The following is a 27,801-nucleotide window of genomic DNA, read 5'->3' on the forward strand; positions in this document are numbered from 1 at the left end:
TCTTGGCTCACTGCAACCTCTATCTCCTGGGTTGAAGTGATTTTCTTGCCTCAGCCTCCCAAGTAGCTGGGGCTACAGGCATGCACCACCACACCTGGCTAATTTTTTTGTATTTTTAGTAGAGATGGGGTTTCACCATGTTGGCCAGGCTGGTCTTGAACTCCTGACCTTAAGTGAGCCACCCACCTCAGCCTCCCAAAGTGCTGGGATTACAGGCATGAGCCACTGCACCCACCCTGCTCTCTTGTCTTTTTTGGGTTTGTCGTTGTTGTATATTTGTTTTTCTGAGACGGGAGTTTCACTCTTGTTTCTCAGGCTGGAGTGCGATGGCACGATCTTGGCTCACTGCAACCTCCATCTCCTGGGCTCAAATGAGTCTCCTGCCTTAGCCTCTCAAGTTGCCAGGATTACAGGCACACGTCACCACGCCCAGCTAATTTTGTAGTTTTCGTAGAGATGGGATTTCACCTTGTTGGTTAGGTTGGTCTTAAACTCCTGACCTCAGGCGATCTGTCCCCACCCTGGCCTCCCAAAGTGCTGAGATTACAAGGCAACCCTCTCCCCAGCTGCTTCTCTCAAAGACAAGATACACAGGCCAGAGGAAATGCTTCATTTTATTTTTGCTTATAACCTCCCCAAAAAATCAGTACCCCACCATCCCTCACCTAGACACAGCCCCTCTCCAACACCTTCACAAAACACTGACTTTCCCCCAGAGCTAAAAGGAACCCAGTCACCCACCCACTACTGCCCGGCCCTGCCCCTCCTTTCATGGGCCTGCCCATCCTCCTAGTCTGCAAACCTGGCCTTTATGCTCCCTCCCCTAGCCCTGTGTCCCAAGGTCACCTGGCCTGCTTTTGGCCTGTAGGATATGTGTCCCCTTCTTAAAGCCACCCCAACTTACATCCTCATTTGCATAGTGCCTCGCTCTGTCCTGTAGCGCCTCCACCCACCCCAGAGAACCACCTGCAGGAAACCAGGTTTGAAATGCAAGAGACCAGGTTTCCAAGCTCCCAGCAGCTTCCCGCGTTCCCTGTGGGCCTCGGTGCCTCCGCTGTTACATCGAGGGCACAGACAATGACTAAGGCCAAACATCTCATGATGTGGAGGTGAGAAGAGGGAAGAAAATCCAGAAATACAAAAGAGAGGTGATAAAAGCAGAGAGAATAAAAGGATAAAAGCAGAGAGGAGCTGGGTGGTTTTGGGGAGCAAAAGGGTTGATTTTTTTTTTTTTTTTAATAGAGACAGGGTCTTGCTATGTTTCCCAGGCTGGTATTGAACTCCTGGCCTCAAACGATCCTCCTGCCTTGGCCTCCCAAAGTGCTGGGATTACAGGCATGAGCCACTGCACCCAGCTGACAGAGGGGTTTGGAATGAAGGTGGAGGCAGGGGAATGGTGGGGCCAGGGCTCAATACCAGCCCCCAGAAGCCACACCCCAGCCTTCTAGCAGCTGCGGGTCCTCTGGCTCCGGGCCTTGTACACCTCGATGAGCAGGTCCTTGACGTACTGGATCTCACGCTCCACAGACTCTGCCCGTTCCCTCAGCTCACGGTTCCGCGCCTCCAGCCCCTGGCACTCGCCCTCCAGGGCCTCACCCTCTGCCCGCTTCCGCTGGCGGTACCTCAGAGCTGCTGACTTGTTCTGGTCTCTCTTCTTTTGCTTGCGGTCCCCTCGGGGGGTGATGGGATGGGGGTAGGGGGCCGGGCGAGAAGGTTGAGGTGGAGGAGGAAGAGGGGGCTGCTGTATCGGGGGCAGGGGCGCCATCCCCTCCTCCCCCTGCCTGGCCTCGTTGCAGCAGTAGATGGCCAACAAATCCAGAGCATCCAAGACAGGGGCCTGGGGGGCATCAAGGGAGGGGAGGGGAAGGGGGAAGGATGAGGCTGGTGGTGGTGGCGGCAATGGCGGTGGCAGTGGCGGCAACGGCGGTGGTGGGGAGGGTGGCGGGAGGAGCGGGGCATCTAGGAAGAAGTCTTCCATCTGTTCCAGCTCCTTCTTGAGGAGGGAGGCCATAGCTTCCAGGTCAGGTGGGGTTGGGGAAGTTGGGGGGAGGGTGCCTGGGGGCAAGGGGGGCTCCAGAGGGAGGAGGGCTGTGAAATCAACTCGCTCAGTCATCCAGTCAGAGAAGCCATCACCTGGGATTAAAATGGGGGGAACATAAAATTCCCTGAGTTGCTGGTGACCCATCTATAAGAGGACCCCAGGAAAAAGAAGAAAAATTTAAAAAGAAAAAAATAAAGCAGCAGCCAACCAACCAATGACTCAATCAACAGTCAGCCAAGCATTTCTTCAACCATCTCATCTACGGAGTACTCTGTATCTGCGGTGTCTCAATTTTTTGTTGTTGTTGTTGTTGTTTTGTTTTTTTGAGGCGGAGTTTCGCTCTTGTTACCCAGGCTGGAGGGCAATGGCGCGATCTCGGCTCACCGCAACCTCCGCCTCCTGGGTTCAAGCAATTCTCCTGCCTCAGCCTCCTGAGTAGCTGGGATTACAGGCATGCGCCACCATGCCCAGCTAATTTTTTGTATTTTTAGTAGAGACGGCGTTTCACCATGTTGACCAGGATGGTCTCAATGTCTTAACCTTGTGATCCACCCGCCTCAGCCTCCCAAAGTGCTGGGATTACAGGCATGAGCCACCGCGCCCGGCCTGTCTCTATTCTTAAAAGGCAAACTACATCACATCACCCACACGTGTGTGCGCACACATACCTGTTTCATTCTTTACTCATTTATTACTGAAAACCCACTATGTGCCAAGCATTTAGGCTACAGTAACGAATGAAATGATTCCTGCCTCAGGAGGCCTTCTGCATATGCTGTTCCCTCCAACTAAAATGCTCTTCCCTTGAGTGTTTTCTTGGCGCATTCCTTCCCTCCTCCTCCTTTAAGAGGGTTTCACTCTGCTGCCCAGGCTGCAATGCAGTGGCACCATCTTGGCTCACTGCAGCCTAGACCTCCCAGGCTCAAGTGATCCTTCCATCTCAGCCTCCTGAGTAGGTGGGACTACAGGCATGTGCCACCATGCCTGGCTAATTTTTAAAAAATTTTCTATAGACATGAGGTCTCACTATGTTGCCCAGGCTGGTCCTGAACTTCAGGCCTCAAGCAGTTCTACCCCCTCAACATGCTACCTACTTGGAGAACGTTTCCTGGCTCCCGTTTTTATTTTTATTTTTATTTTTTTTGGAGAAGGAGTTTCCCTCTTGTTGCCCAGGCGGGAGTGCAATGGTGTAATCTCAGCTGACTGCAACCTCTGTCTCCCAGGTTCATGCGATTCTCCTGACTCAGCCTCCCCAGCAGCTGGGATTACGCCTGTCACCACACCCAACTAATTTTTGTATTTTTAGTAGAGACAGGGTTTCACTATGTTGGCCATACTGGTCTCAAACTCCTGACCTCAGGAGATCCGCCTGCCTCAGCCTCTCAAAGCGCTGACTGGTGTGCGCCACCCCGCCTGGCTCCTAGCTACTCATTCTAAATTAGGTCCCCTTTGGCATTTTGTAGCTCAGCGGCTAGGTGTTTCTGACTTATTCCAACACACCCTCATTTAATTTGTCTCTGATCTACTTCTCAGAGTGTGAGCTGCTGGAGGGCACAGACCATGTTCTTCTGGTTCCTGACAGCATCCTCACACCTAAAACAGCGCCTGGCACAAGGTAGGCACTCAATATTTACTGAATACATGAATGAGTTCTTCCTCCCCCCTCTTCCCCTGCCCTCCACTCCCCAGCTCCACCTTCCACTTGCCCTTACCTGCCAGGGGCTCTCCCCCCACTGGAAGCCCGCCCTCCAGGGCTCCCCCAAGAACTTCAAAGGGAGCCAAGGGGGCAGGGGCCGGGGGGAGTTTCCCATAGTCTACGAGCCATCCCAGCCCGCTAGCTGGGAGCAGGGCCCTGTCCAGCTCCAGCCCCAGGGTCGCCAGGAGTGACATGTCGGTAGCCCAGGGGCTGGGCACTGATGGCAACAGGAGAGGCTGCAGCAGCAACTGGGACGAGGTTCTGAAGGTTGCTCAGCTGGGCGAAGACGGGCACCAAGGCGAAAGTGGAAGACCTACACGCGTGAGACAAGAGTGGGTGGGATCAGGACCAACCTCGCCCACCAGCCAAAAATCACGGGGAAGCCAAGCCACACCCCCAGGCACGTCCATGGGGCTCCTTCCTCCCCCTTCCAACCAGGGTTTAGGACTAAGCCTCTCTCTCTCCGAATTCTAAATTTGCCCCTCCCCAAATCTCTGAGCCCCACCCGCCACCAAGGAACTCAATTTAGGTACTAAGGTAGGACCGATGCCTCACCTCTTCCAATACAGAACCTACCTAAGGGTCTCCGGGGGGATTACCTTAGGCCCCTCCCATCCACCTCAGAATATTTCGCTTCATAGAAAAACTCAATCCTAGGGACATTTTCTTCCAGCCACGCCCCTTCCTCTAAAATATTTCCTTTTGGCCCCACTGCCTTCCTAGCTTCCATCCCAAATCAGTTCCCAGGGGAACCGCCGCAGGTCCCAGCCTTTTAATGTTATCGACTCAAATCCCACGCCTCGCCTTGCTACTGCCCCTCCAAGCCCCGCCCCTTATTGTTTATTTAGCTCCGCCCCCGATCCCCTAGAGGCCCCGCCTCTTTGTCCCATCCCTCAGCTAACGGTTGCCTTGGCCCCGCCCCTCCTCACAATGGACTCCCTAAGTCCCACCCATCGTGACGACGTGGTTCTGGTTCCACCTGTTTAAAGAGGTTCCCTCTAAGCCCGCCTTCTGCCCTGTCAATCTACGTGAGTCCCCGCCTCAGCAGGTGCCTAGTTGAAATGGAAGAAAGCTGTGCTGTGAGTCAGAGCAACGTGGAGCCGGAAGGGTGGAGGAGGGTAGAGGGGATTGACAGAGAATGGCTACCCGAACGCCACCTGTCTACACACGGCTCTGTCCCCCAGGGCCAAAGTGCATGCTCCGCCGCCGGAGCGGTCCAATTGCTTTTACACCGCCGCCCTCCTGGGTATCAATGCGGGTGTGTGACGCCGCACGGGACCCGCGGCTCATTCATACGGGGCACTAGTGTGCTACTGCGCAGGAGCAACCAAGCACGCACAGAATCGTTTAGAAAAAAGCACACCCTCCCCTGGAATGCGCAGGCGCAGCCGCACGCGGGCTGACAAACAAGAAGTCTAGAACTCTCCCACACGGCCCCGGGCCCCATGCGCATGCGCAACCGCGCGCCTACGGTCCACCGTCCCTGTTCTGCGCCTGCGCGACCGTGATTCCCCGCTCTTGGCTCCCCACCCCCAAGGCTCCCTAAAGAGGGCCACGAGCTGCGAAAGCGCGGGAAAGGCGGTTGGACAGGGAGAGGCGAGCGGTTACTCACTCCATGGCTGCGGCAGGAAGAGGCAGCGGTGGCCTCGGCTGAAGAAAGAAGGTGGGAGCGGAGAGCGCAGGCGCGGAGACGGGCTGGGGGCACAAAGGGGTCGCGGCTACAGAGCCATGGCGGGGTTACGCGGGCGGAGGAGGCGACGCTGTAGTGAAGACTGTGAACTGAGGACCGGGAATGAGGCGGCCCCGGGGACTGGGGATACATATACCCGGGGTGGCGCAGCACGGCCCGCCCGGATCCTTCCGCGCCCCGCCCTCGCGCGGCCCCAAGCGGGAGGCAGCCCGGTCCCCTCCTCGTGGGGATCAGAGGATCCGACTCCCTACTTCCCGCTCACAGGGTTCGGCCCCCTCCTGCTTGTGGCTCCGAGGTCTGGTTTTTCCTCGCGACTCTAGGCTCTGGTTTCTCTTTCCGCTTCTGAGGCCTGGGCCTGCCTCCTCCTGTGATTGAGAATCCAGTCTCATTCTCTTCCCGCAGACCGGCATCAGTTAATTTCCCTTTCCCTGCTTCCAGAATTTCCTGCCAGCCACACTTTTCATCTCCATCCCCCAACTGCTGACCCTTAGAACCCTCGTGGGTTAGAGTCCAGCATGAGTCACAGCCCCCTCCGCAACGCAGACCTGCCAGGGTGGCCTCGGGCAAATAAGTTCCCTCTCACCTCGCTTCCCTGTCTGCAAAATAAGAAAATCAACTCTCCTGGTGGGTTTATGAGACTCTGGACAATGTGTCCGCCAGGCTTTATGCACAGAGTTCAACTCATACATTCCTGTTCAACATACTTTATTTTATTTTATTTTTGAGACAAGAGGGTCGCTTTGTCACCCAGGCTGGAAAGCAGTGGTGCAGTCTCGGCTCACTGCAACCTCCCCCTTTCGGGTTCAGGTGATTCTTCTGCCCTCAGCCTACAGCGTAGCTGGCACGAGTACAGGTACGAGCCACCACTCCGGGCTAATTTTTGTATTTTTAATAGAGACGAGGTTTCGCCAGGTTAGCCAGGATGGTCTCTATCTCTTGACTTTGTGATCTACCCGCCTCGGCCTCCCAAAGTGCTGGGGCTACAAGCGTGAAGTACCGTGCCCAGCCGTATTTTATTATTAATAGAAACTCTGGGGCCCAGTCTCACTTCTTCCTCCCCGCTTGCAGGAGCCGCAGGAATTGGACTGGCCAACACCTGCTGGTGGGTCATTCTTCTGTCTCTCTCATTCCTCCAAAGTGTCCGCTTCCAGCCGTCCTCACCTCCATCCCCTGGCAGGGATTCATGCATCGAGGTCCCAGCTTCATTCTTTTCTCCATCCCTTGCCTTGGCTTCCTTTCAGACAGGCCTTAGCCTCCACTGGATAGGAGCTATCTCCCAACCCTGCCAAAAATGGAAGATCTCTGTTTCCCTTTGGTCAAAAGACAGGGTAGCCATCTTGCCCCTTCTCCTGCCCTGGGCCCTCCACCAGCTGAAGTGGATGTTGGTCTTTTCTCTGTTGCAGAAACCCACCTTGTCCCATCCACATCAGGACATCCCAGCTGGAGTTCAACCTTCATCCCTTCTGTGGCAGTTAAGAGAGTGAATCAAGGTCCAGAGAAGGTGGAGGAACCCTGGTATTGAGCGTTACACATGGACTTCTTTCTCCTCCCGTCCCTGTGGCAGGCAGGAAGTCCTTCTCGGGATCTGACCACCTTCTCTTGGAGCACTTGCCCTGTACTTACTTTGGCTGTAGGGGCTGTGTTACCACCTATGCAGTATGTAGCATAGCAGCCCAGAGCACAGACTGAGCTTGTCCCACTTGTGGCTCCACATGTAGCCCAGAACATTCCTAAAACATTATACAAATTTTTTTGCGATTCTATTTATTTATCTATTGCTCATCAGCTATTGTTAGTGTATTTTATGTGGCCCAAGACAATTCTTAGCGTGGGCCCAGGAAGCCAAAAGAGTATCCATCCCTGGCATAGACTCTGGAGCCAGATTATATGAGTTCAAAACCTAACTGCACCCCACTTATTAGCTGTGCGACCCTACTCATTTCCTTTCCCTGTGCCTCAGTTTCCCCTTTGGTACAAAGTGGCATTAAGAGTACCTGCTGCTGGGCCAGGTGCAGTGGCTCATACCTGTAATCCCAGCATTCTGGGCAAATTGCTTGAGGTCAGAAATTGACCAGCCTCAGTAACTTGGTGAAACCCCATCTCTACCAGAAATACAAAAAAAATAGCTAGGTGTGGTGGTTTGCTCCTATGGTCCCAGCTACTTGGGAGGCTAAGGAAGGAGGATCACTTGAACCCTGGGGAGGGGCAGAGGTTGCAGTGAGCCAAGATTGGGCCACCATACTCCAACCTTGGTGTCAGAGTGAGACCCTGTCTCAAAAACAGCTCCTACCTCTTAAGACTGTTAAGAGGATTAAATGAGTTAATTCATGTTAAACAGGTAGACTGTGTCTGGTACACAGTAGGTGCTGTGTAAAAGGTGGTTACTGTTATTGCTGTAATTAAGGTGGATGTGTTCTCTTTCTATTCCTGTGCAGTAAGTGCTTTCAAACTATGACTGGTCATCCACTTTACAAAGGAGATTTCAGGACCAACTTCCTTCCACTTCTCAGTATAGGTTTTTGAGCAAAAGCAGATGGAATTAAGGGTAGACTGTTGGACAGACTGCCAGTGGTAAGGAGGCACAGTTGTGCCCTGCCCACCCTGCACCCCTGCCAGAATCTTCTTGTAAGAAGACCTTCTAGATTGTACATGGGGAGTGGGTTTTTTTGTTTGTTCTGTTTTGTTCTTGAGAGGGAGTCTCACTGTCACCCAGGCTGGAGTGCAATGGCTCACTCCAACCTCCACCTCCCAGGTTCAAGCAGTTTTCCTGCCTCAGCCTCCTGAGTAGCCGGGATTACAGGTGCACGCCACCATGCCCATCTAATTTTTGTATTTTGTAATAGAGATGGTTTCACCATGTTAGGCTGGTCTCAAACTCCTGACCTGGCGATCCGCCTGCCTCAGCCTCCCGAAGTGCTGGGATTACAGGCCTGTAACAGGTTTAGACTTTCCTTGTCCTTCATGACCTTGACAGTTTTGAAAAGTGCTGGTTGGGTATTTTATGGAATGTGCTTCCATTTGGTTTTTGTTTCATACTTAGACTGGGATTGAGGGATATTGAGAGGATGGCCAGGTAGGATACTTCTTTTCTTTTCTTTTCTTTTCTTTTTTTTTTTTTTTTTTTTTTTTTTTTTTTTTTTTTTTGAGATGGAGTTTTGCTCTTGTCCAGGCTGGAGTGCAATGGCCTGATCTTGGCTCACCGAAACCTCCGCCTCCTGGGTTCTGGCAATTCTCCTGCCTCAGCCTCCTGAGTAGCTGGGATTACAGGGTGTGCATCATCACGCCCGACTAATTTTGTATTTTTAGTAGAGACAGTGTTTCACCATCTTGGTTGGTTTCAAACTCTGGACCTCAGGTGATGCGCCCGCCGTGGCCTCCCAAGGTGGTGGGATTACAGTCATGAGCCACCGCGCCCTGCCGGGCCTGGGTATTTTTTAATAACCTGATCAGTAAGAGAATTTTGGTGCTGACTGTGTGCCGTTTATGCTGGCTGCATGGGCAGGGACTCTGCTTCCCCTCCCCCACCTCCTCAGCCCTTTTGCCGTTTTCTCTCTCTGGCTGTTGGGTCCCACCCACTTCAGCCCAGCCCACCCAAGCAGCTGGACTCAGGCTGAGTGGGTACCAGTTCCCACCCTTAGCTCTCCAGCCCCTCCCAACCTGTTCTTAATTCACCGTGGGTTGTCAGTGGTTGCCTGTAGCCCCCGCTCCCCAGGTCTTTGAACTGTGAGTCCTCTCTTGTGCCCATTCCTAACCCAGGCCTTTGGCCCCTTCAGGACTCATTCCGTGGCCTTCCCTATCCTCGAGCTCCCCTTCAACATCCTCAGCTGGGGCTTGAAGCAAAGGTGGGGCTACTGGACTCTTTCTTGGTGCGGAGGGGCCTGGCTTGGGGAGTGAGGCGGTGATTACAGGCAGGTTGCATCAGCCCTGGCTCTTTGATGGGGAGGGGAAGTTGGAGGATTCTCTGGGGGCCCCAGCACACCTGGCAGCCACTCCTGGTTAGCAGCACAGCATCAGTGGGCGGGGCGGAGAGAGGGAGGGAGATCAGCCACCTGTGCAGGACCCTGAGAACCTGAGGCTTGGTGCCGAGAGGGAGCCTCAGATGACAGAGCCTTGTTAGCAGGAGACAAGACTGGGGTCCCGAGAGGTAACGGGGATTGTGAACAGCTCCCAGGGCCCCGAGGCCCATGGTACAGGCTCTGGGAGGTCTCCAAGTCCCGACCCTCGGCTCAGGCCTGCTGCTCACGGTTGCCAACGCTATCGATTTTCACTTGCACCGGCCCATCGCGCTGCTGTTGCTGCAACCCCTCGCTGATTTCCCAATCAAGGTGGTCTCCTGTGTGATGGAAAAGGCCATGAGGTTTGCATCAGACAGACCAGGGTTCTGGTCCTAAGCCTGGCACCAAGTTGTAGACTGGAATGCAGGCAGGGCCCTCATCTGCCCGAGCCTCAGCCACCTTCTGCAGAACAGGTCAGAGTGTGGGCCCTGGATCTGTACTGGGTTCACACCCAAAGTCCACCCCCTCTGTGACCATCAGCAGGTGGCATCCTCTCTCTCTGACTCAGTTCCCCCAACTCCGCCACTTCCGTGACCCTCAGCAAGCAGCATCCTTGCTCTGTGACTCAGTTTCCCCCGATATAAAATGGGGATGAGATGGTCCATTGCACGTGGTGGTTTTGAGGGTTAAATGTGTAAATGTGTGAAAAATACCTAGAGCAGGCCCTGGCATATAGGATCGTTCTGCTCTGGAACCTGGTGTGGCAGCACCATGGAGATGGTGTTGGTGAAGCCAGTGCCTGCTGCGTGCTTCTCTGTTCCCGCCACGCCTGCTTCTGCTTTCAGATCCACCTCGCACAGATGTCCGCCTACGTGACTGCTCCCCCGAGCACTTCCAGGACAAAGTCAGGGCCCTCCTGATTCCCAGAATTGTTCCCCACAACCCCCAGCCCTGTGCTGCTATTTCCGTAGGCATCAATACATTTTCTAATGAGTTAGCACGGGGGCCAGGGGATGTGTTACCGAGGTCCCTGAGAGGAGCCAGGGAGGGGAACTGGGTCACGTAGGCCAGGGCTGCCGGGGTTGAAGGTGGGAGTCCTGGCAAACAAGGGCAGGAAGGCCAAGGCCAGCTCAGTTACGGAGAGGACGACATGGGGGCTGGGAGGCAGCACAGGCTGCCACGTGGCCCAGAGTCCTCCGGAGCCCCTTCCCTCCCTCGCACCAGCCTTGTCCCTTTATCAGAAGCAGTCACAGCTCTTACACACAAAAAAGGACACAGCAAACTGATGACAACTGACAGTGTCCTAGAGCCCAGGAGGCTGTCACTTAGTGCCATGTGACCTGGGACAAGATACTGCACCCTCTGACCTGTGGTTGCCTCATCAGTAAAATGGGCACAGTAATAGAACTCCCTCAGGGCAGTGTGGAGGGACAGGGAGTTGACACGGGAAAAGGCCCGGGCCCCTGAAAGGCACCAGGGCCACAGCAATGCTGGCAGAGCTGCTGGCTTCACAGGAGAAGCTGGAAATCCAGATTTTCTGTGTGTGTGTGACAGCCAAGTTTTAAAGGTAGGCAAGTAATTCAGAAAAACCTGGAAAACCCTAGCAAACCACAAATGTGGACAGGACTCAGGCAGCTGGCCCTCTGTGACCTTTGTATTCAGTGACTTTCCCTCCCCACAGCTGTCGTCATCTCTGCCCATAGCAGAGAGCAAAAGGAACTGAGCCCTCATTCCAGAAGTCTCCAAGGATTGGGGCTGGCCCCTCTGTGCTGGACTTTACCAGCAGGGAGACAGAGCAGGGCCTCGTGACTCAGCTTGGTCCCTTGTGAAGTGGGGAAGCCGTTATTTCTAGGGAGCAGAGGAGGAGGTCTCTAGAGAGTCCTTCCTTAGGGTCGGGATGCCTGCTGGAAGCAGAAGCCGTGGGAGGTGGGTGGGCCGGAGGGGGTTGGTGTCTTATTACTGTCTTCTATCCTGCCATCCACACCCCCAGCCAGAGGCCACCAGGAGCACATCACTCATTGCGGCAGGAAGACTGTCCCCTGCAGGGACCTGAAGGACACCTCAGTAAGGAGGCGTTTGGACTAACTTTAGGAGTTGGGCTGTGTCACGTGACTTTGGGGTGGGTTTAAGGGAGTGGGGCATTGCTCTGAGTGGGAGACTGGTGGGAGCACGGGCAAGCTCATAATGAGGGTCTGTTTGACCCGGAGCCAGGAGAAGCAGAGGAAGCTAGTGCCGGTGATCATTGAGAAACAGCCAGCAGCTCTGAGCCAGAAGGGGTGTGTGGTCGTCTCTGTGGTTCGGACTTTGTGCTGTCTGTCGAGACGTGATTCAGGAATGGTCAGCTCTGCGGTTTGGACTTCGTGCTGTCTGTGTTGGGACGTGATTCAGGAATGGTCAGCTCTGGTTTGGACTTCGTGCTATCTGTGTCGAGACGTGATTCAGGAATGGTGGTCTCTGGTTAGGACTTCGTGCTGTCTGTGTTGAGACGTGATTCAGGAATGGGCTTGTCATCGGGGCTGCTTTCTTGCAGCAAATGTGCTCATCCTGCCAAGATGGGGAAAGGGAGGTGAGAGCCACCGCCACGTCCAGGGGAAGCGGCTCCTGCATCCAGCTGGCCCAGGATGCATGGTTCCTACAGGGTCACTTGGGCATGGAGGAAAGTACCCAGCTTGAGCCCAGCCAGCACTCAATAGGATGGCTAGTCATGGTAGAAGGTGCAGGGAGAGAGGTAGAGGCAGGAACCACGATGGGAGGGCTTCACAGGACCCCTAGGCTCCCTACGTGCCCCCTCAACAGCATGGGGTACTCCCCATGGAGAGCTTTGAGGGTCAGCAGCCATCAGAGTGCCAGGCCTTAGCCCAGTTTGATGCAGAATTCTTTGCCCTCTTCTTCCTGACCTACCACAAAGCAGGAATGGATGGGAGGGTGGTAAGCAGCGGACGCAGGCGTCTCAGGCCATCATCTGCAGCTGGGGCAGGCGCATTACCCCAAATGGATTCGAGCGTGAAGCCCAGGCTGGTCTGGAAGGTCATGGAGATGGCCCAGGAAGACTCTAGAGAGTGGGAAGGGGACTGGATGTGGCAGGGGGCGGTGGTGGTGGTAGGGAGCAAGAAAAGGCCAGGTTGGAGAGGCTCGGTGCGGTTACGAGCTCGGCTTTGGGGCCAGGCAGACGCCTGGGCTAGCCCTTCCTGGCTGTGGGACTTTACACGGGTGATTTAAGGTTTCCTCATTTATAAATGGGAAGTATGATAGTTCCCTCATGATGTTGCTGGGGAAGGTTAAGTGAGTGAGAACAGGTAAAGCCCGGGAAATAGTCTGAGTTCGTGAGAAAAGCCAGGAAATGTGATTGTGGAGATGGCTGCCGGGCGCCAGAGAGGGGCTGGGGCTGCGTCCAGGTCTCAGAATGAAAGCCACCCTGCCGCCATCCTCAGGCTGCCTTCACTTGGTTCCCAGAGAAACCCTCCAAGGCAACCGTCTCTACCACAGCCCGGCCTGGGCCCTTCCCTCCTTCCCCACTGACATCACTGCCTCTCCCAGGGGAAGCCGGTGTTGGGGCGAGGAGAGAGGCTGCGGAGGGGTACAGGTGTGCGCCGTTCCGTTTGCTGCTCTCAGAGTCCCTCAGCCCTGAAGCCTCAGTCACCCTCCAGGCGTTTGTGTGCTGTGCCTGTACCACTGCCCGGAGCGTTTCGCTCCAGGCTCCTCCCCCGCCTGTTCTCAACCAGCATTATTGGACACCCCAAGGAAGGCAGGGGCCTGCCCTTAGAAACTCCTCCGCCCATGCCATTGCCCTCGGGGTAAAGTCAACTCTGAGCCCGGAGCCTGTGCCCCTCCCTGACCTCACTGTGGCCCCTCAGCCCCTTCCCAGCACCCCCTGGTTGGTTGGTTGGTTGAATGGCTTCATTGAGATACTGTGTAATCCATATCCATTTATCAAAGTGTCTAACTTAGTGGTTTTAGTACATTACAGAGTAGTGCAGCCATCACCACAATCAATTTTAGAACACTTTCATCACACTAAAAAGAAACTCCTGGCCAGGCGTGGTGGCTCACGTCTGTAATCCCAACACTTTGGGAAGCCAAGGCAGGTGGATCACTTGAGGTTAAGGGTTCAAGACCAGCCTGTCCAACATGGTGAAACCCTGTCTCTACTAAAAATACAAAAATTAGCTGGCCATGGTGGTACAGGCCTATAATCCCAGCTACTTGGTAGGCTGAGGCAGGAGAATCACTGGAACCCAGAAGGTAGAGGATGCAGTGAGCCGAGATTGCACCACTGCACTCCAGCCTGGGAAACAGAGTGAGACTCTGTCTCAAAAAAAAAAAAAAAAAAAAACTGGTGTGGCTCACACCTGCAATCCCAGCTACTAGAGGCAGAGGTGGGAGGATCACTGGAGCCCAGGAGGGCGAGGCTCAGCTGTGATTGCGCCACTGCACTCCAGCCTGGGAGACAGAGTGAGACCCTGTCTTTGAAAAACAAAAAAAATTTTAATGCAGTTGCCGGAGGGGAGGGGCGGGGGTCTTTTAATACAAGGGAAAGAAACAAAATGGTTCTTGGTCAAAAAAGAAGGAGAGCCTGGGCACCAGAGTGTTCCTGAAATAGCTTCCAGTCCTGTTGTTTTATAGGAAGAGTGATGGTTCTAGAATCCTCCTTAAAATCTGTTTCCTGCCTTTTCCATGGTTGTCTGAGCTGATGCGTTTTTTCCTGCTGGGAAAATTGCTATTGGTCCCACCACCTGAGCCCCTTTGGGAGCTTCTGGGCCTCGGAGTCGAAAGGAGAAAGTAATTGCTCATTAGCTGGGAAGTGATTCAAGGGAAAGAAGGAGATTGAGAACCAGGGAATCCATGAATCTTTTAGCTACCGCCTTGAGGCAGTCCTGTGTAGCAAGTGGTGGAAGCAGGGTTTTGGTGCCCTGGGCAGGTCGGCCCCCCTCTGAGGGCCCCAGTTTCCTCACCTACTCAGGTGAGGCGAATAAGCCTGCTTAAAATGATTTCTAAGAGACCTAAAGAAAGAACAGTTGCAGAACAGGGCGTCTGACAGGCTGCATTTTGTGTACGTGGGGATAGTGCAAACCATGCTTTTGCTTAAATGCCCAGCAAGTCTCTGCAAACACGTGCAACAGAAAGCTAACGGCCTGTTTCCAGGGAGCAGGGCTGGGCGGCTGTGGGGCTCGGGGAAGACAGGCCACAATGTTCCCTTTTGTACCTTTGGAGCTAGAACAGTGTGAACATGCTACCTATTCACAAAAGGAATTTAGTTTTCGTTTTTCTGAATGCTCACAGGGTCACTGGGTTGGAGCAGGGGTGGTCCGGCCTCCTGGGTAGTGAGCACACAGGAGCATTGAGGCATTGAACACACAGTAAAGGTCCCAGTGACAGACTGGGGGAAAGACAGGCTGATCTATCACAGCTTCTCCCTGAGGAGCCCACAGAGACGGGCGCACACACCCTGTTCCTTTGTCTCCCCAAGGGTCTCTCATCCTTAATGCAAGTCGGTTATACCTGTAGGTTGAAAGGTTCAGGGAGCAAAATGGGACCAGAATGCCAGGTGGCATAAGGAGGAGAGACAGGACAGTTGAAAACCCACAGGTATCTGTATCCCTTCCTCCCTCCTTGCTGCTGGGGACGCCCGGTTCTGTGAAGGAGGGTGTCCTTTCGATGGAGGTGAGCGCTGGGGGTGGGAGAGGAGCTGAATTCCATGCCACAGATTTGACTTCGAAAAGCAACCTCTGGCACTTTGGGAGGCTGAGGTGGGAGGATGGCCTGAGCCCAGGAGTTCAAGACCAGCCTGGGCAATGTAGTGAGACCCTATCTCTACAAAAATTCTAGCTGGGCCTGGTGGTGTGTACCTGTAATCCCAGCTACCAGAAGCCTGGGGCAGGAGGATCATTTGAGCCCAGAAAGTTGAGGCTGCAGTGAGCCATGATCGTAGTGAGACTCTGTCTCAAAAAAAAAAAAAAAAAAGAAAGAAAGAAAGAAAAAGGAAAACAGCCCCTCTCCAAGGCTCTGTTGTTTTGTTTTGTTCTTGAGATGGAGTCTTGCTCTGTCACCCAGGCTGGAATGCAGTGACGTGATCTTGGCTCACCACAACCTCCACCTCAGCCTCCCGAGTAGCTGGGTTTACAGGCACCTGCCACCACAACTGGCTAATTTTTGTATTTTTAGTAGAAACAGGGTTTTACCGTGTTGGCCAGGCTGGTTTCGAATTCCTGAGTTCAGGTGACCCACCTGCCTCGACCTCCCAGGCCTGTGCTAGGGATTACAGGCCTGAGCCACCACGCCCAGCCTGCTCTGTTTTCTATTAATGGGGTTGGCCATACCCCGGGCAGGGTAATTACATAAGGTGAGGGGGCCCAGCCCAACAAGCTCCCAAGGCACTCTGGTTTGGCCACTTGAATAAGGTCCACTTAGGAAGTTGTCTGTTCGTTGACTTCAGTTCTTCAAGGACAGCCTCGGAGCTGATTTGTTCTTCAAGGTTCAGTTGGATTTTCTTTGATACAAAGGTAAGAGGAACTGATTGAGGAGATGGTTAAGAAGCAGACTTGTGGTTTGCTGTGCTAACAGATGGACAGTCCCAGCACTGACACGCCTGGTGATGGTTCTGGCCAGAGGTCCCCACAGGAGGGCAAGTGAGGAAGGCAGTGTCCGGGAACAGTGCCCGAGCCTCGGGAATCAAATGTCCCCGGGCTGGGCCCAGCCGGACGCTGATTTCCCCTCTTTTCTTTCCTTTCCACTCCCTCACTCTCTGCTCCTTTTTCCCCTCTTCTCGTCCCTCTGGTTCCACTGGTCATGCTTCTCCGGAATCTGAAACAGCGAATGCTGGGCTCTGCATCGCCAGCAGTGCCATCGGGTGGCTGTCGGCCAAATGCTAGGGGCCATTGTTCAGGGGCCTCCCAGAAGTTTTATTTATGTGTTTATTTATTTTTTGAGACAGAGTTTCACTCTTGTTACCCAGGCTGGAGTGCAAAGGCGCGATCTCGGCTCACCGCAACCTCTGCCTCCTGGGTTCCGGCAATTCTCCTGCCTCAGCCTCCTGAGTAGCTGGGATTACAGGCACGCGCCACCATGCCCAGCTAATTTTTGTATTTTTAGTAGAGACGGGGTTTCACCATGTTGACCAGGATGGTCTCGATCTCTTGACCTCGTGATCCACCCGCCTCGGCCTCCCAAAGTGCTGGGATTACAGGTGTGAACTACCACCACACCCGGCTAGAACTTTATTTTTTTGAGCAGAGTCTGGCTCTGTTGCCCAGGCTGGAGTGTGGTAGCATAATCACAGCTCACTGCAGCCTCGAACTCCTGGGCTTAAGTCATCTTCCCACCTGTATCTGGGATCACAGGCACCCACCACCACACCTGGCTAATTTTTGTGTTTTTAGTAGAGACAAAGGGGTTTCGTCATGTTGGCCAGGCTGGTCTGGAACTCCTGACCTCAGGTGATCCACCTACCTCGGCTTCCCAGAGTACTGGGATTACAGGTGTGAGCCACCACACATGGCCAGCACTTAAATCTAACATCTCTTCCTCAATGAAACCCTCCTGTCCCAGGTAGAAGGTCAAGACTTGGCCCCGGAAAGCTCTGGATTCCCATCTTGGGGCTGCTGTTTGCTGGGTGGCCTTGGGGAGTCTGCACCTGTTTACCACCCAGGAAGGGCTGGGTGCGCCACGTGCAGTGCTCCTGGCACCACAGCGGTTACACAGTAGGTCCTTAGTAAATGGTAGTTACTGAGTCCCTGCTGTGTACCAGGCACTGCTCCAAGTGTTGCGGATACACCAGGGAACAAACGAAAACCTGGCCCAATGGAGCGGGCCATCCCCGTTAGCCTTCCTCTGTGCTCGCAGGCAACTTTGTTCCTCCCTTCGTCGTCATAGATGGCCTGTCATGGCTGGGTGTCAGTGGCGATCCACCCACACACATCCACGCCCCTGGCAGGGTCGCCCCAGCAGCAGGGCACGTCTGGGTTTTCAGAGTTGCCGCTCACTTTGCTTCCTGTCTCCATGCACAAGGGCAGACCTGCACCGGACTCCAGCCGCTTTGTCAACCCCAGCTCTGCTCTTTGTATGCCCATCCGCCTATCTAGATTTCATTCTGTTCTTTCTCCGTCATCCCTCAGCCCACCCCCACTAGTGTCCAGTGGCTGCTGTAACAAGGCATCACAAAAGCAGTGGTTCACAGCAAATGTCTTCTCACAGTGCGGGGGTCCGGAGTCTAAGTGGGTGCGTGCTGCGTGGTTCCTTCGGGAGATTCTAGGGGAGAGTTGGTGTCCGCCTCCAGGTCTAGAGGTTCCCGCTTGAGGCCCCCGCATCTTCAAAGCCAGCAGCACAGTGTCTCTCATTCCATTCCTCTGTAGGCACATGGTCCCTCTGACTCCTCTCCTGCCTCCCTGAAGGACGCTTGTGATCACCGGGGGCTTACATGGATATGCCAGGATGATTTATCATCATCACATCTGCAAAGTCCCTTTGCCATGTAAGGTCGTATTGACGGTCCCGGATCCACGTGTGGGCATGTTTCGGGCCATTTTTCTGTCTATACCGCCACACAAACAACACACATCCTTCCTAAAACTTCCTTTCCTTTTAGTACAAAGCTGAGGTCTCCTATAATCTTTCCCAGGCACAGACCCCTGTCCCAGGCATCTAAGGAAAGGGGTGGGAGGCCAGGCGGGTGGATCACCTGAGGTCAGGAGTTCGAGACCACCCTGGCCAACATGGAGAAACCCCGACTCTACTAAAAACACAAAAATTAGCCAGGCACAGTGGTGGGCGCCAGTTACCCCAGCTATTCAAGAGCCTGAGGCAGGAGAATTGCTTGAACCCGGGAGGTGGAGGTTGTAGTCAGCCAGGATCACGCCACTCCACTCCAGTTTAGGTGACAGAGCGAGACTCCGTCTCAAAAAAAAAAAAGAGAGAGAAACTGGGACTTGGAGTGGCACAAGAATCACAGATGGCCGGGCGCGGTGGCTCAAGCCTGTAATCCCAGCACTTTGGGAGGCCGAGGCGGGTGGATCACAAGGTCGAGAGATCGAGACCATCCTGGTCAACATGGTGAAACCCCGTCTCTACTAAAAATACAAAAAATTAGCTGGGCATGGTGGCGCGTGCCTGTAATCCCAGCTACTCAGGAGGCTGAGGCAGGAGAATTGCCTGAACCCAGGAGGCAGAGGTTGCGGTGAGCCGAGATCGCGCCATTACACTCCAGCCTGGGTAACAAGAGCGAAACTCCGTCTCAAAAAAAAAAAAAAAAAAGAATCACAGATGGAGGTAAGGTAGTAGAGCTGGCTGAAAGCTGGGGTGATAGCAAAGAACCCTGGTTCCCGGCTGGGCGCGGTGGCTCAAGCCTGTAATCCCAGCACTTTGGGAGGCCGAGGTGGGTGGATCACGAGGTCAAAAGATCGAGACCATCCTGGTCAACATGGTGAAACCCCGTCTCTACTAAAAATACAAAACATTAGCTGGGCATGGTGGCACGTGCTTGTAATCCCAGCTAATCAGGAGGCTGAGGCAGGAGAATTGCCTGAGCCCAGGAGGCGGAGGTTGCGGTGAGCCGAGATCGCGCCATTGCACTCCAGCCTGGGTAACGAGAGCGAAACTCCGTCTCAAAAAAAAAAAAAAAAAGAACCCTGGTTCCCGCAGCTGGGGGTGGGATGTGTCTGCATATGATTCCCAAGCAGGTCTTCCTCTGTCCCCAGGACCGTGAAGGCATCTGCGTTGTTTGAAACTCAAGGGTAAATGTTGGGGCAGGCAGGACGGGAAGGGACTGGTGACTGCCAGCACGTCTCCTTGGTGACCGCAAGGCACTGTTTCTCTAGCGCCCTCTGGAGTCCATCCTGCCTGGGTGAACTATGGTGGCCACAGCCACCCAGTTCTGAGCACAAGCCCAGGCACATCCTCCTCCGTTCCCTGGAAATGCACCACTCAGTCTGGCTTCCTCCCTGCTTCCTTGCAGCACCAGCGGCTTTTGTAGGGAAACTCTCCCCTTTCGTAAATGTGGTAATTCCTGGACCAGAGCTCATAACTGTTTGCATGTTAGAGAAACTTCCCAAGTTCTGGTGTCTATGGTGTTTGAGGGTGTTTTGGTTTTTTCGGGGTTTTGCCTCAATCTCCTGGCTTAAGCAATCCTCCTGCCTTGGATTCCAAAATGCTAGGATTACAGGCATGAGCCATCGTGCCTGGCTTGTCACTATTAACCTGGACAGACCCTGTGTCATGGTGCAGGCTTTGGTAACGGGGAACAGACTCTTTGGTTTTGGTACAGATTTAACACTTTGCTCAAATTGTGATGCTCTCTTTTCTGAGTCCCAGTCTGGGCCTCAGGCTCTTGGCCCAGACCTCCCAGTCTTCTCTAAGCTGCCTGGCCGCCAGCCTCTACCCCTCCGGTCCATCCCCCACACCCATAACTTCCCCTGTGGCGCTCTCAGCATGACGCCTGAACCGCTTGCATGGTGTGTGTGGCTCTGCCAAATTCTCGCACCCGTCACGTGGCCATGAGTCCCCAAGACCACCCTCCGGCTCAGTGATGAGCTAGGACTCACAGCGCTCCACATAGCTCTCTCCTCACAGTCACGGTCCCGGTTTATCACGGGGAAAGGATACAGACTGCGAACAGCAAAGCGGAGAGATGCAAAAGCTCCGCAAGAGACCAGGCATGAGCCCCCAGCTGTCCTCTCCCAGGGGAGAGGCCCGGGCAGCCCTTAGCTCTCCTGGCAGCAATGTGTGGTGCACATAGGGAGTGTTGGCGGCCCAGGTTGCGGGGAGGAGCAGTTCTATAGGCATGGAGCACCCGTGTGGCTGAACTGAGGACTGCAGTCTCCAGCCCTTTGAGGTCTCGCTCATACCAAATGACCCGAAGCCCCCGCTGTAGGTCAGAGCGTTAGCATGGACACCCTAGAGTGGCCTGAGGGCCCAGGTGAACGAAAGCACTCTTACCTGGCAGGACATTTCAAGAACATAGAGATTCTCTCCAGGAGCTGGTCTAAGACCATTTCTGTCTGAAATGTGCAGATTTGAACAGCCCAGGCTTGGCAGGTCATTCCTTCACGCATAAATGTCTCCCTCTGGAAGCACCAAATCACTTAACATCTAGAGGCACGGCTGCTGGTTCAGCCTCCCTGCCTTCACACAGGCCCTTCCTCCTGCCTGGACAACCCTTCTGCCTCCCATCTTCTTCCTGGCTGATGCCGCATCTGCCAGCCTCCCAAATAGTTGGGATTACACGTGGCCACCCTTATGCCTGGCTAATTTTTATATTTTTAGTAGAGATGGGATTTTGCCATGTTGGTCAGGCTAGTCTCGAACTCCTGACCTCAGGTGATCCAGCCACCTCAGCCTCCCCAAGCGCTAGGATTACAGGCATGAGCCACCACGCCCAGCCTACTTTTTTGAGATGGGGTTTCACTCTGTTGTGCAGGCTGCAGTGCAGTGGTGCAATCACGGCTCACTGCAGCCTCCACCTCCCTGGGCTCCAGTGATCTTCCCACTTCAGCCTCCCAGGTAGCCGGGAGTACAGGTGCCACCATGGCCAACTCGTTTTTGTATTTTTTGTAGAGACAGGATCATACTATGTTGGCCAGGCTGGTCTCAAATTCCTGGGCTCAAGCAGTCCTCCCACCTCCGCCTTCCAAAGTGCTGGGATTATAGGCGTGAGCCACTGCGCAAGCCGTATTATATCTAAACTGCATGCATCAGGGCTGGATCAGTATGGGCTGCCATTGTGAATAGATCCCGGGCATCTGAAGTGTTGGAAACCAACGGTGCACTTAATCAGTGGTGAACTGTGAAGCCACACAAGACCCCACAGGAGACTGTTTTTCTTGTTTGTTTCTTGAGATGCAGTCTTGCTCTGTGGCCACACTGGAATGCAGTGGCGCAATCTCAACTCACTGCAGCCTCCATCTCCTAGGTTCGAGCAATGCTCCTGCCTCAGCCTCCTGAGTAGCTGGGATGACAGGTGCCCACTACCACTCGCGGCTAATTCTTTGTATTTTAGTAGAGACGGGGTTTCACCATGTTGACCAGGATGGTCTTGATCTTCTGACCTCGTGATCCATCCGCCTTGGCCTTCCAAAGTGCTGAGATTAGCGTGAGCCACCGTGCCCGGCCCTCTTGTAGTTTTGTGTGTGTGTGTGTGTGTGTGTGTGTGTGTGTGTGTGTGTGTGTTCTCTTGCAGTTTTTTAATAGTTGCAAAGAGCTTTTTATAAATGCTTTTCTTGGAAATTTTAGCTACAGCTTAGTAATAGCAAAAGCTTTTTTAAGCCGAGTTCTTGAGAACTGAGATGGGTAGGTGTAGCTGCTCAGATGCTGCCGGGAACCACACATGGGTGGAGGCTGCAGTGAGCCGTGATTGCACCACTGCACTGCAGTGAGGACTTGTGTTCTGCCCGCAGCGGGAGGACTAGATGCAGCTGGGCAGGGCCCCAGCAGTCCTGGGGGCTCAGGCACTTGCTGTGGCCTCCTGAAGAGACCTTTGTCAGAATCCCCCAGGAGAGCTTTATATGCCAGGGCCGGCATCCCAGCCCAGCAGAGACTGGCTTCACGGAGCCGGCAGCCTTGTGTGTTTGGAATGCTCCCAGGTGGTGCTCGTGGACACCCACTGAGATCCACTGGGTCGGCCACAGGGTGGTCTCCCCATACTTACTTGGCTGTGTGGAGGAGGAGAGGCAGATGAGACAAAAATGAGGGGCCTTGAGGGAGGTGGAATGGGTGGGGGTAGTGAGGTAGGTTTCCTCTGACTGAAGCTAGAAGGGGATTTCCTGAGGGCAGACACCAAGAAACTTGAAAACTGGCCTGGAGAGAGGGAAGAGGAAACAGACCTCACGGGTGTTTCTCTGGGCCGGGCACTTGGCTTCTCAGTCGTGACTTTGTTCACTCTCTTTTTTGAGACAGGGTCTCGCTCTCTCCATTCCCAGCTTCTAGAGCTGCTTCTGCCTTCCCTGGCTCCTGGCCTTCGCCATCTTCAGATTCAAAAGCGCATCACTCCAGTCTGCTTTCGTCACCACAAGCTTTCTTCTCTTCCCGAGTCAGTCACATCCTCCCGGGCTCTGTCTTCTAGGGACACTTCTGATCATCTTTGGGTCTCACATCTATAGTCCTAGCACTCTGGGAGGCCAAGGAGGGATGATTGCTTGAGTCCAGGATTTCAAGACCAGGGCAGCAGAGATCCGGTTTCTACAAAAATAAAAAAGATTAGCTGAGCATGGTGGCCTGCACCTGTAATCCCAGCTACTCTGGGAGGCTGAGGTGGGAGAATCACTTGGGCCCAGGAGGTCAAGGCTGCAGTGAGCTGTGATTGTGTCAGTGCATTACAGTTGGTATGACAGAGCAAAACCTTTTCCCAAAAGAAAAAAAGAAAAACACCACTATCCAGCACTCCTTCACCTTTTCCTCTCCAGGTAACCTTTGACCTTCCTGCTGATAGATGCTTTGGAGCTTTTTCAGTTAGACATTGCCAAAATCTAGTCAGTTTGAACTGAATGGACATGCTGTGGCCCATGGGGCTTCTGGGGTGCTCTTTATCCCTCCTCAACCCATCTCTGGTGGGGCTCATGGTCTCTGGTGATGTCCCAGTGTCTGCAGATGGTTGAGAAGGTATCCAGGGGAGGCCCAGGTGTAATCCTCTGCACCATACCTACGGGTAAAGGAGGCAGCTGCCTCCCAAACCTGGAGGAAACCCCAGGGGAGGCTCTGATTGACTGGCTCAGGTCTCAGTTTATCCTTGAGCCAATCACTGCAGCCAGGGGTATCTGTGCTCTTATTGAGCACGTGGGTTTCAGACACCCCCCCACCCCGAGTTAAGAGAGGGCGTTCCAGCATCCTTGCCTGCTAAAGAGTGCAGATGTGGGGGCCTTCAGCAGCCCAGGCTCTGCCATCTGGCCTGAGTTCCCAGCCCCATGTCTCTCTGTGAGGTCCAGAGAGGCCCTCAGGGCGGCATGAGCTGATCCACTCACACCCTGCTAGCGTCAGTGGGGCAGTCTCACTGGGTCCCATGCTCGGAGCAGGTCCTGCAGCTGTTCCTCTGTGTCCTAGTCCCGCTGGTGGCAGTGCCTCACATTTCATCCCCGCCTCGGGCCGAAGTGGGTCCAGGGTTCTGCTCTTCCGCCTCAACCTCCACAGAGTGGGAGCTTCTACTGTGCTAAACGTGGCCGTACACGTCCCTAGCACCCCGGCTCCTCGTACCTGACCCCTGGCACGTGCACTGGTGCTTTCGGATCCTCCTCGGTTTAGCAGAGCCTGGCTTAGGTTACACAGGAAGAAGAGGGGTTGCGTGCCACTGAGCTTGCCTTTCCAAAACTGCCATCTGACAATGTCGCTTCCTCTGCTTTAGAAATCTTCCCAAGGTTGCAGACACCGACGGATTTGCCCTGGGAGCCGGAGTAGCTGCCGCCATCAGTCTGGAGCCATGAGCGGGTTTAATTTTGGAGGCACTGGGGCCCCTACAGGCGGGTTCACGTTTGGCACTGCGAAGACGACAACAACCACACCTGCCACGGGGTTTTCTTTCTCCACCTCTGGCACCGGAGGGTTTAATTTTGGGGCTCCCTCCCAACCAGCCGCAAGTACCCCTTCCACCAGCCTGTTCTCACTTGCCACCCAGACTCCGGCCACACAGACGCCAGGCTTCAGTTTTGGAACAGCAACTCCTGCTTCGGGGGGCACTGGGTTTTCTCTGGGGACTGGTGCTTCAAAGCTAAACCTGAGCAATGCAGCTGCCACCCCAGCCATGGCAAACCCCAGCAGCTTTGGGCTGGGCAGCAGCAGCCTCACTAATGCCATGCCGAGCGCCGCCACCTCCAGCCAGGGCACAGCACCCACTGGCTTTGTGTTTGGCCCCTCCACCACCTCAGTGGCTCCAGCCACCACATCGGGTGGGTTCTTGTTCACTGGTGGAAGCACGACCCAAACCTCCGGTTTCAGTATTGGCTCAGCGGGGAATTCAGCCCAGCCCACAGCACCTGCCGGGTTGTCCTTCACTCCAGCCACGCCAGCAGCCACCACAGCAGGCGCCACTCAGCCAGCTGCTCCCACACCGACGGCCACCACCACCAGTGCTGGGCCCACCCTCTTTGCCTCAATAGCAACCGCTCCAACCTCATCCGCCACCACTAGCCTCTCCCTCTGTACCCCTGCGACCACAGCAGGAGCCCCTGCCGCTGGGACACTGAGCTTCAGCTTAAAGGCACCCGGAGCAGCTTCCGGCCCCTCCACAACAACATCCACTACTGCCACCACCACCACCAGTAGCACCAGCAGCAGCACCAGCAGCACCGGCTTTGCCTTGAATTTAAAACCACTGGCGCCAGCCGGGATCCCCAGCAATACGGCAGCCGCCGTAACTGCTCCACCTGGCCCCGGTACAGCCGCAGGGGTGGCCACCAGCTCTGCCATGACCTATGCACAGCTGGAGAGCCTGATCAACAAATGGAGCTTGGAGCTGGAGGACCAGGAGCGGCACTTCCTCCAGCAGGCCACCCAGGTCAATGCCTGGGACCGCACGCTGATTGAGAACGGAGAGAAGATCACCAGCCTGCACCGAGAGGTGGAGAAAGTGAAGCTGGACCAGAAGAGGCTGGACCAGGAGCTCGACTTCATCCTGTCCCAGCAGAAGGAGCTGGAAGACCTGCTGAGCCCGCTGGAGGAGCTGGTCAAGGAGCAGAGCGGGACCATCTACCTGCAGCACGCGGACGAGGAGCGCGAGAAGACCTACAAGCTGGCCGAGAACATCGATGCTCAGCTGAAGCGCATGGCCCAGGACCTCAAGGACATCATCGAGCACCTGAACACGTCCGGGGCCCCCGCCGACACCAGCGACCCGCTGCAGCAGATCTGCAAGATCCTCAATGCGCACATGGACTCGCTGCAGTGGATCGACCAGAACTCGGCCCTGCTGCAGAGGAAGGTAGAGGAGGTGACCAAGGTGTGCGAGGGCCGGCGCAAGGAGCAGGAGCGCAGCTTCCGCATCACCTTTGACTGAGCCCCCGCGGGTCCCCGGGGAACTCCCCTGTTGTCTGGTGTGCCCTGTTGTCTGGTGTGGGGTTGCGGCAACATACTTGTTTCTTGCTTTCCTTCGCGTGACTGTGCCCTTGAGACAGTTGTTGTGTGCTTTGACTTTTTCCACTTAGGAAATATCCTGAGCCCTCTGCCCAGGGAACAGCCTCATGGGTGTGGCTTCTGTGGCTTTCATTTCAGTGTCTTTTTTTTTTAAAGACGGGTTTTCACCATGTTGGTCAGGCTGGTCTTGAACTCCCGACCTCAGGTGATCCGCTCTCCTTGGCCTCCAAAGTGCTTGGATTACAGGCTTGAGCCACCGCGCCCGGCCCATTTTGGTGTCTTTGTCCCCTTTTCACCCACAGCAAACACCCACCTCATCCTGCCTCAGCCAGGTGCTGGAGAAGGGCTGACGGTCTTGGTCCCAGCTAGGGTCGGGTGGGCAGCTGCTCCATCCAAAACATAGTCACAGGTGCCGTGAAAAACACCAAGCGTAAGAGAGCCTCCAAGGCTGGGCGCAGTGGCTCGTGCCTGTAATTCCAGCACTTTGGGAGGCCGAGGCGGGCAGATCACATGAGGTCAAAGTTTGAGGTCCAGCCTGGCCAACCCAGTGAAACCCGTCTCTCCAAAAATGCAAAAACCAGCTGGGCGTGGTGGCGAGCGTCTGTGATCCCAGCTACTGGAGAGGATGAGGCAGGAGAATCGCTTGAACCCAGGAGGTGCTGTAGTGAGCCGAGATTGCACCACTGCACTCCAGCCTGGGTGACAGTGAGACTCTGTCTCAAAAAAAAAGAACCTCCCAGGAAACAGCAGCCTAGTTTTGGAGTATAAGATGTGGGTTCGTGAAAGCCAACCACCAAGACAAAGCACAGTGTGAATAGAACAGACAGTGGGATGGAGAATTTCACAGAAGACAGGTCAGCTGAGAGGCCTGTACACAGGGTGTTGAGGAACCACATGCGGGAGCCGAGAGGCCTGCCTTGTGCCTGGCCCAGGCTTACCCCACCTCTGGCCTCACCTCCTCCAGGAAGCCTTCCCAGCTACCCAGAGCTCAGTCTGGTGGCCTTGCAGGTCCCCATAGTACCCTGAGCCTGCACCTTGGTGGCACTTCCTACGCTGTCCTTTGCTAGCTGTTTGCGCCTCTGTCTCACTGTTAGATTCTGAGCTCCCACAGGCGGAGACCCACTTACTCCTGTGTGTCCCCAGCCCAGTCCCTGTCACATTTGTTAAATGAAAGAACAGCGAATCCCAGCATAACATCAGTCCATAGAACTGACCACAGCTGCAGTGGTGGCCACAGACTTGGTTGTGAACTTCCTGGCACCAGAGTTCCCCTAGTCAGTTACAGCAAAATCCACTGTGTGTGGAAGGCAGAAGCCAGCGGCTGTATCCCAAGTGTCTTTTGTATTTCTCTTTACGCTTTGCTGCATTCTCTGAAGTACTGTTACTGTATGTTGCTTTTCTAAATAAATGTATTGTGAAACCAAAAAAGCTGCTGTTCATACGGATGGGTGCTAGGAGAAAGTTGAGTAGAAAGAGCAGGTTTCAGGAGGCTCTCCAGGGAGCCATTCATGCGAAAGGCTCGGGCAAGCAAATCAAGCAGTTCTTGCTTAGACACGAGCATGTGATGAAGCAGTGTTTGCTTGATGGGAAGGAGGAATAGACAAATGCGGATTGTGGTTTGCCCCGGGAAGGGCCCGTGCCAGTGGTAGAAGAGGACATGTCCGTGAGCCTGCCGCGGGTTCACTTGAGGCCCGACAAATGGCCTCAAGTCCTTAAGGGGCCCCAGGTGTTCATGACACTTACGTCGTAGAATATACACAAACATAGCTGGGCGAGGTGGCTTACACTGTAATCCCAGCAGTTTGGGAGGCCAAGATGGGCGGATCACTTGAGGTCAGGGGTTCAAGACCAGCGTGGGCAACATGGTGAAACCATCTGTGCAAAAACGACAAAAATGTTGGTTGGGCATGGTGGCATGTGCCTGTTGTCCCAGCGACCTGGGAGGCTGAGGTGGGAGGATCACTTAAGCCCAGGAGTTTGAGGCTGCAAGGAGCCATGATTGCGCCACTGCCCTCCAGCCTGGGTAATGGAGCCAGACTCTGTCTCAAAAAATAACACACACATGTGAAGCCATCTGGCACCATCCCTAAGGCGCTATTCCAGTGGCTACAGACATCACGGGTTGCATTCCTTACTGTCACCTGGGGCTAGAAGGAGGGTATGAGGTGAATTTAAAGGCCCAGTGGTCTGCCTCCGGCCTCCCTCTGGGAACTGGAATGGTCCTAAGCGATCAAATCTCCTGGGCTGTGGGGCATGTACCCCTGTGGCCTCCCTCAGCCTGTGCCACGTCATGCTGGGGGCCCAAAGTCATGATCATGAGTCATTTCCTTGGACC

General features: G+C 54.6%; 3 protein-coding genes across 8 annotated transcripts in view; 2 read left to right on the forward strand and 1 right to left on the reverse strand.

Moving 5' to 3' along the window:
- Positions 1–596: 596 nt before the first annotated feature.
- Positions 597–5,437, reverse strand: ATF5 (activating transcription factor 5). Its single transcript, XM_003940377.4, has 3 exons — positions 5,350–5,437; positions 3,754–4,050; positions 597–2,133 (listed from the first exon to the last, which is right to left on the reverse strand). The coding sequence occupies exons 2-3, from the start codon at positions 3,929–3,931 to the stop codon at positions 1,445–1,447; spliced, it is 867 nt and encodes a 288-aa protein (XP_003940426.1). The 5' UTR covers positions 3,932–4,050; positions 5,350–5,437; the 3' UTR covers positions 597–1,444.
- Positions 5,313–26,894, forward strand: NUP62 (nucleoporin 62). 6 transcript variants are annotated; one of them, XM_010351105.3, is made up of 3 exons: positions 5,313–5,400; positions 6,831–6,942; positions 23,743–26,894. In XM_010351105.3, the coding sequence occupies exon 3, from the start codon at positions 23,818–23,820 to the stop codon at positions 25,387–25,389; it is 1,572 nt and encodes a 523-aa protein (XP_010349407.1). In that variant the 5' UTR covers positions 5,313–5,400; positions 6,831–6,942; positions 23,743–23,817; the 3' UTR covers positions 25,390–26,894. The 6 variants fall into 6 exon arrangements, with proteins under 6 accessions (XP_010349407.1, XP_003940425.1, XP_010349408.1 ...); XM_010351106.3 differs by having other exon boundaries at positions 5,319–5,400; positions 6,831–6,928; XM_003940376.4 differs by lacking the exon at positions 6,831–6,942.
- Positions 5,313–27,801, forward strand: part of IL4I1 (interleukin 4 induced 1) — a 42,703-nt gene continuing 20,214 nt past the window's right edge. The window contains exon 1 of the mRNA XM_010351103.3: positions 5,313–5,400. The gene's annotated coding sequence lies outside the window, so the exon portion shown is untranslated. The remainder of the gene's footprint in view (positions 5,401–27,801) is intronic.

Source organism: Saimiri boliviensis, chromosome 14 (genome assembly GCF_048565385.1).
Source record: "Saimiri boliviensis isolate mSaiBol1 chromosome 14, mSaiBol1.pri, whole genome shotgun sequence".
NCBI lineage: Eukaryota > Metazoa > Chordata > Mammalia > Primates > Cebidae > Saimiri > Saimiri boliviensis.

Excerpts from the sequence above, each read along its gene's own strand:
- NUP62 (XM_074386056.1), top strand. The coding sequence starts at position 11,956 with ATGTGCTCATCCTGCCAAGATGGGGAAAGGGAG. Across the intron at positions 11,989-23,742 it reads GCCAAGATGGGGAAAGGGAG|AAATCTTCCCAAGGTTGCAG; the intron begins GTGAGAGCCACC and ends CCTCTGCTTTAG.
- ATF5 (XM_003940377.4), bottom strand. The coding sequence starts at position 3,931 with ATGTCACTCCTGGCGACCCTGGGGCTGGAGCTGGACAGGGCCCTGCTC. Across the intron at positions 2,134-3,753 it reads GGGGGGAGAGCCCCTGGCAG|GTGATGGCTTCTCTGACTGG; the intron begins GTAAGGGCAAGT and ends TTTTAATCCCAG.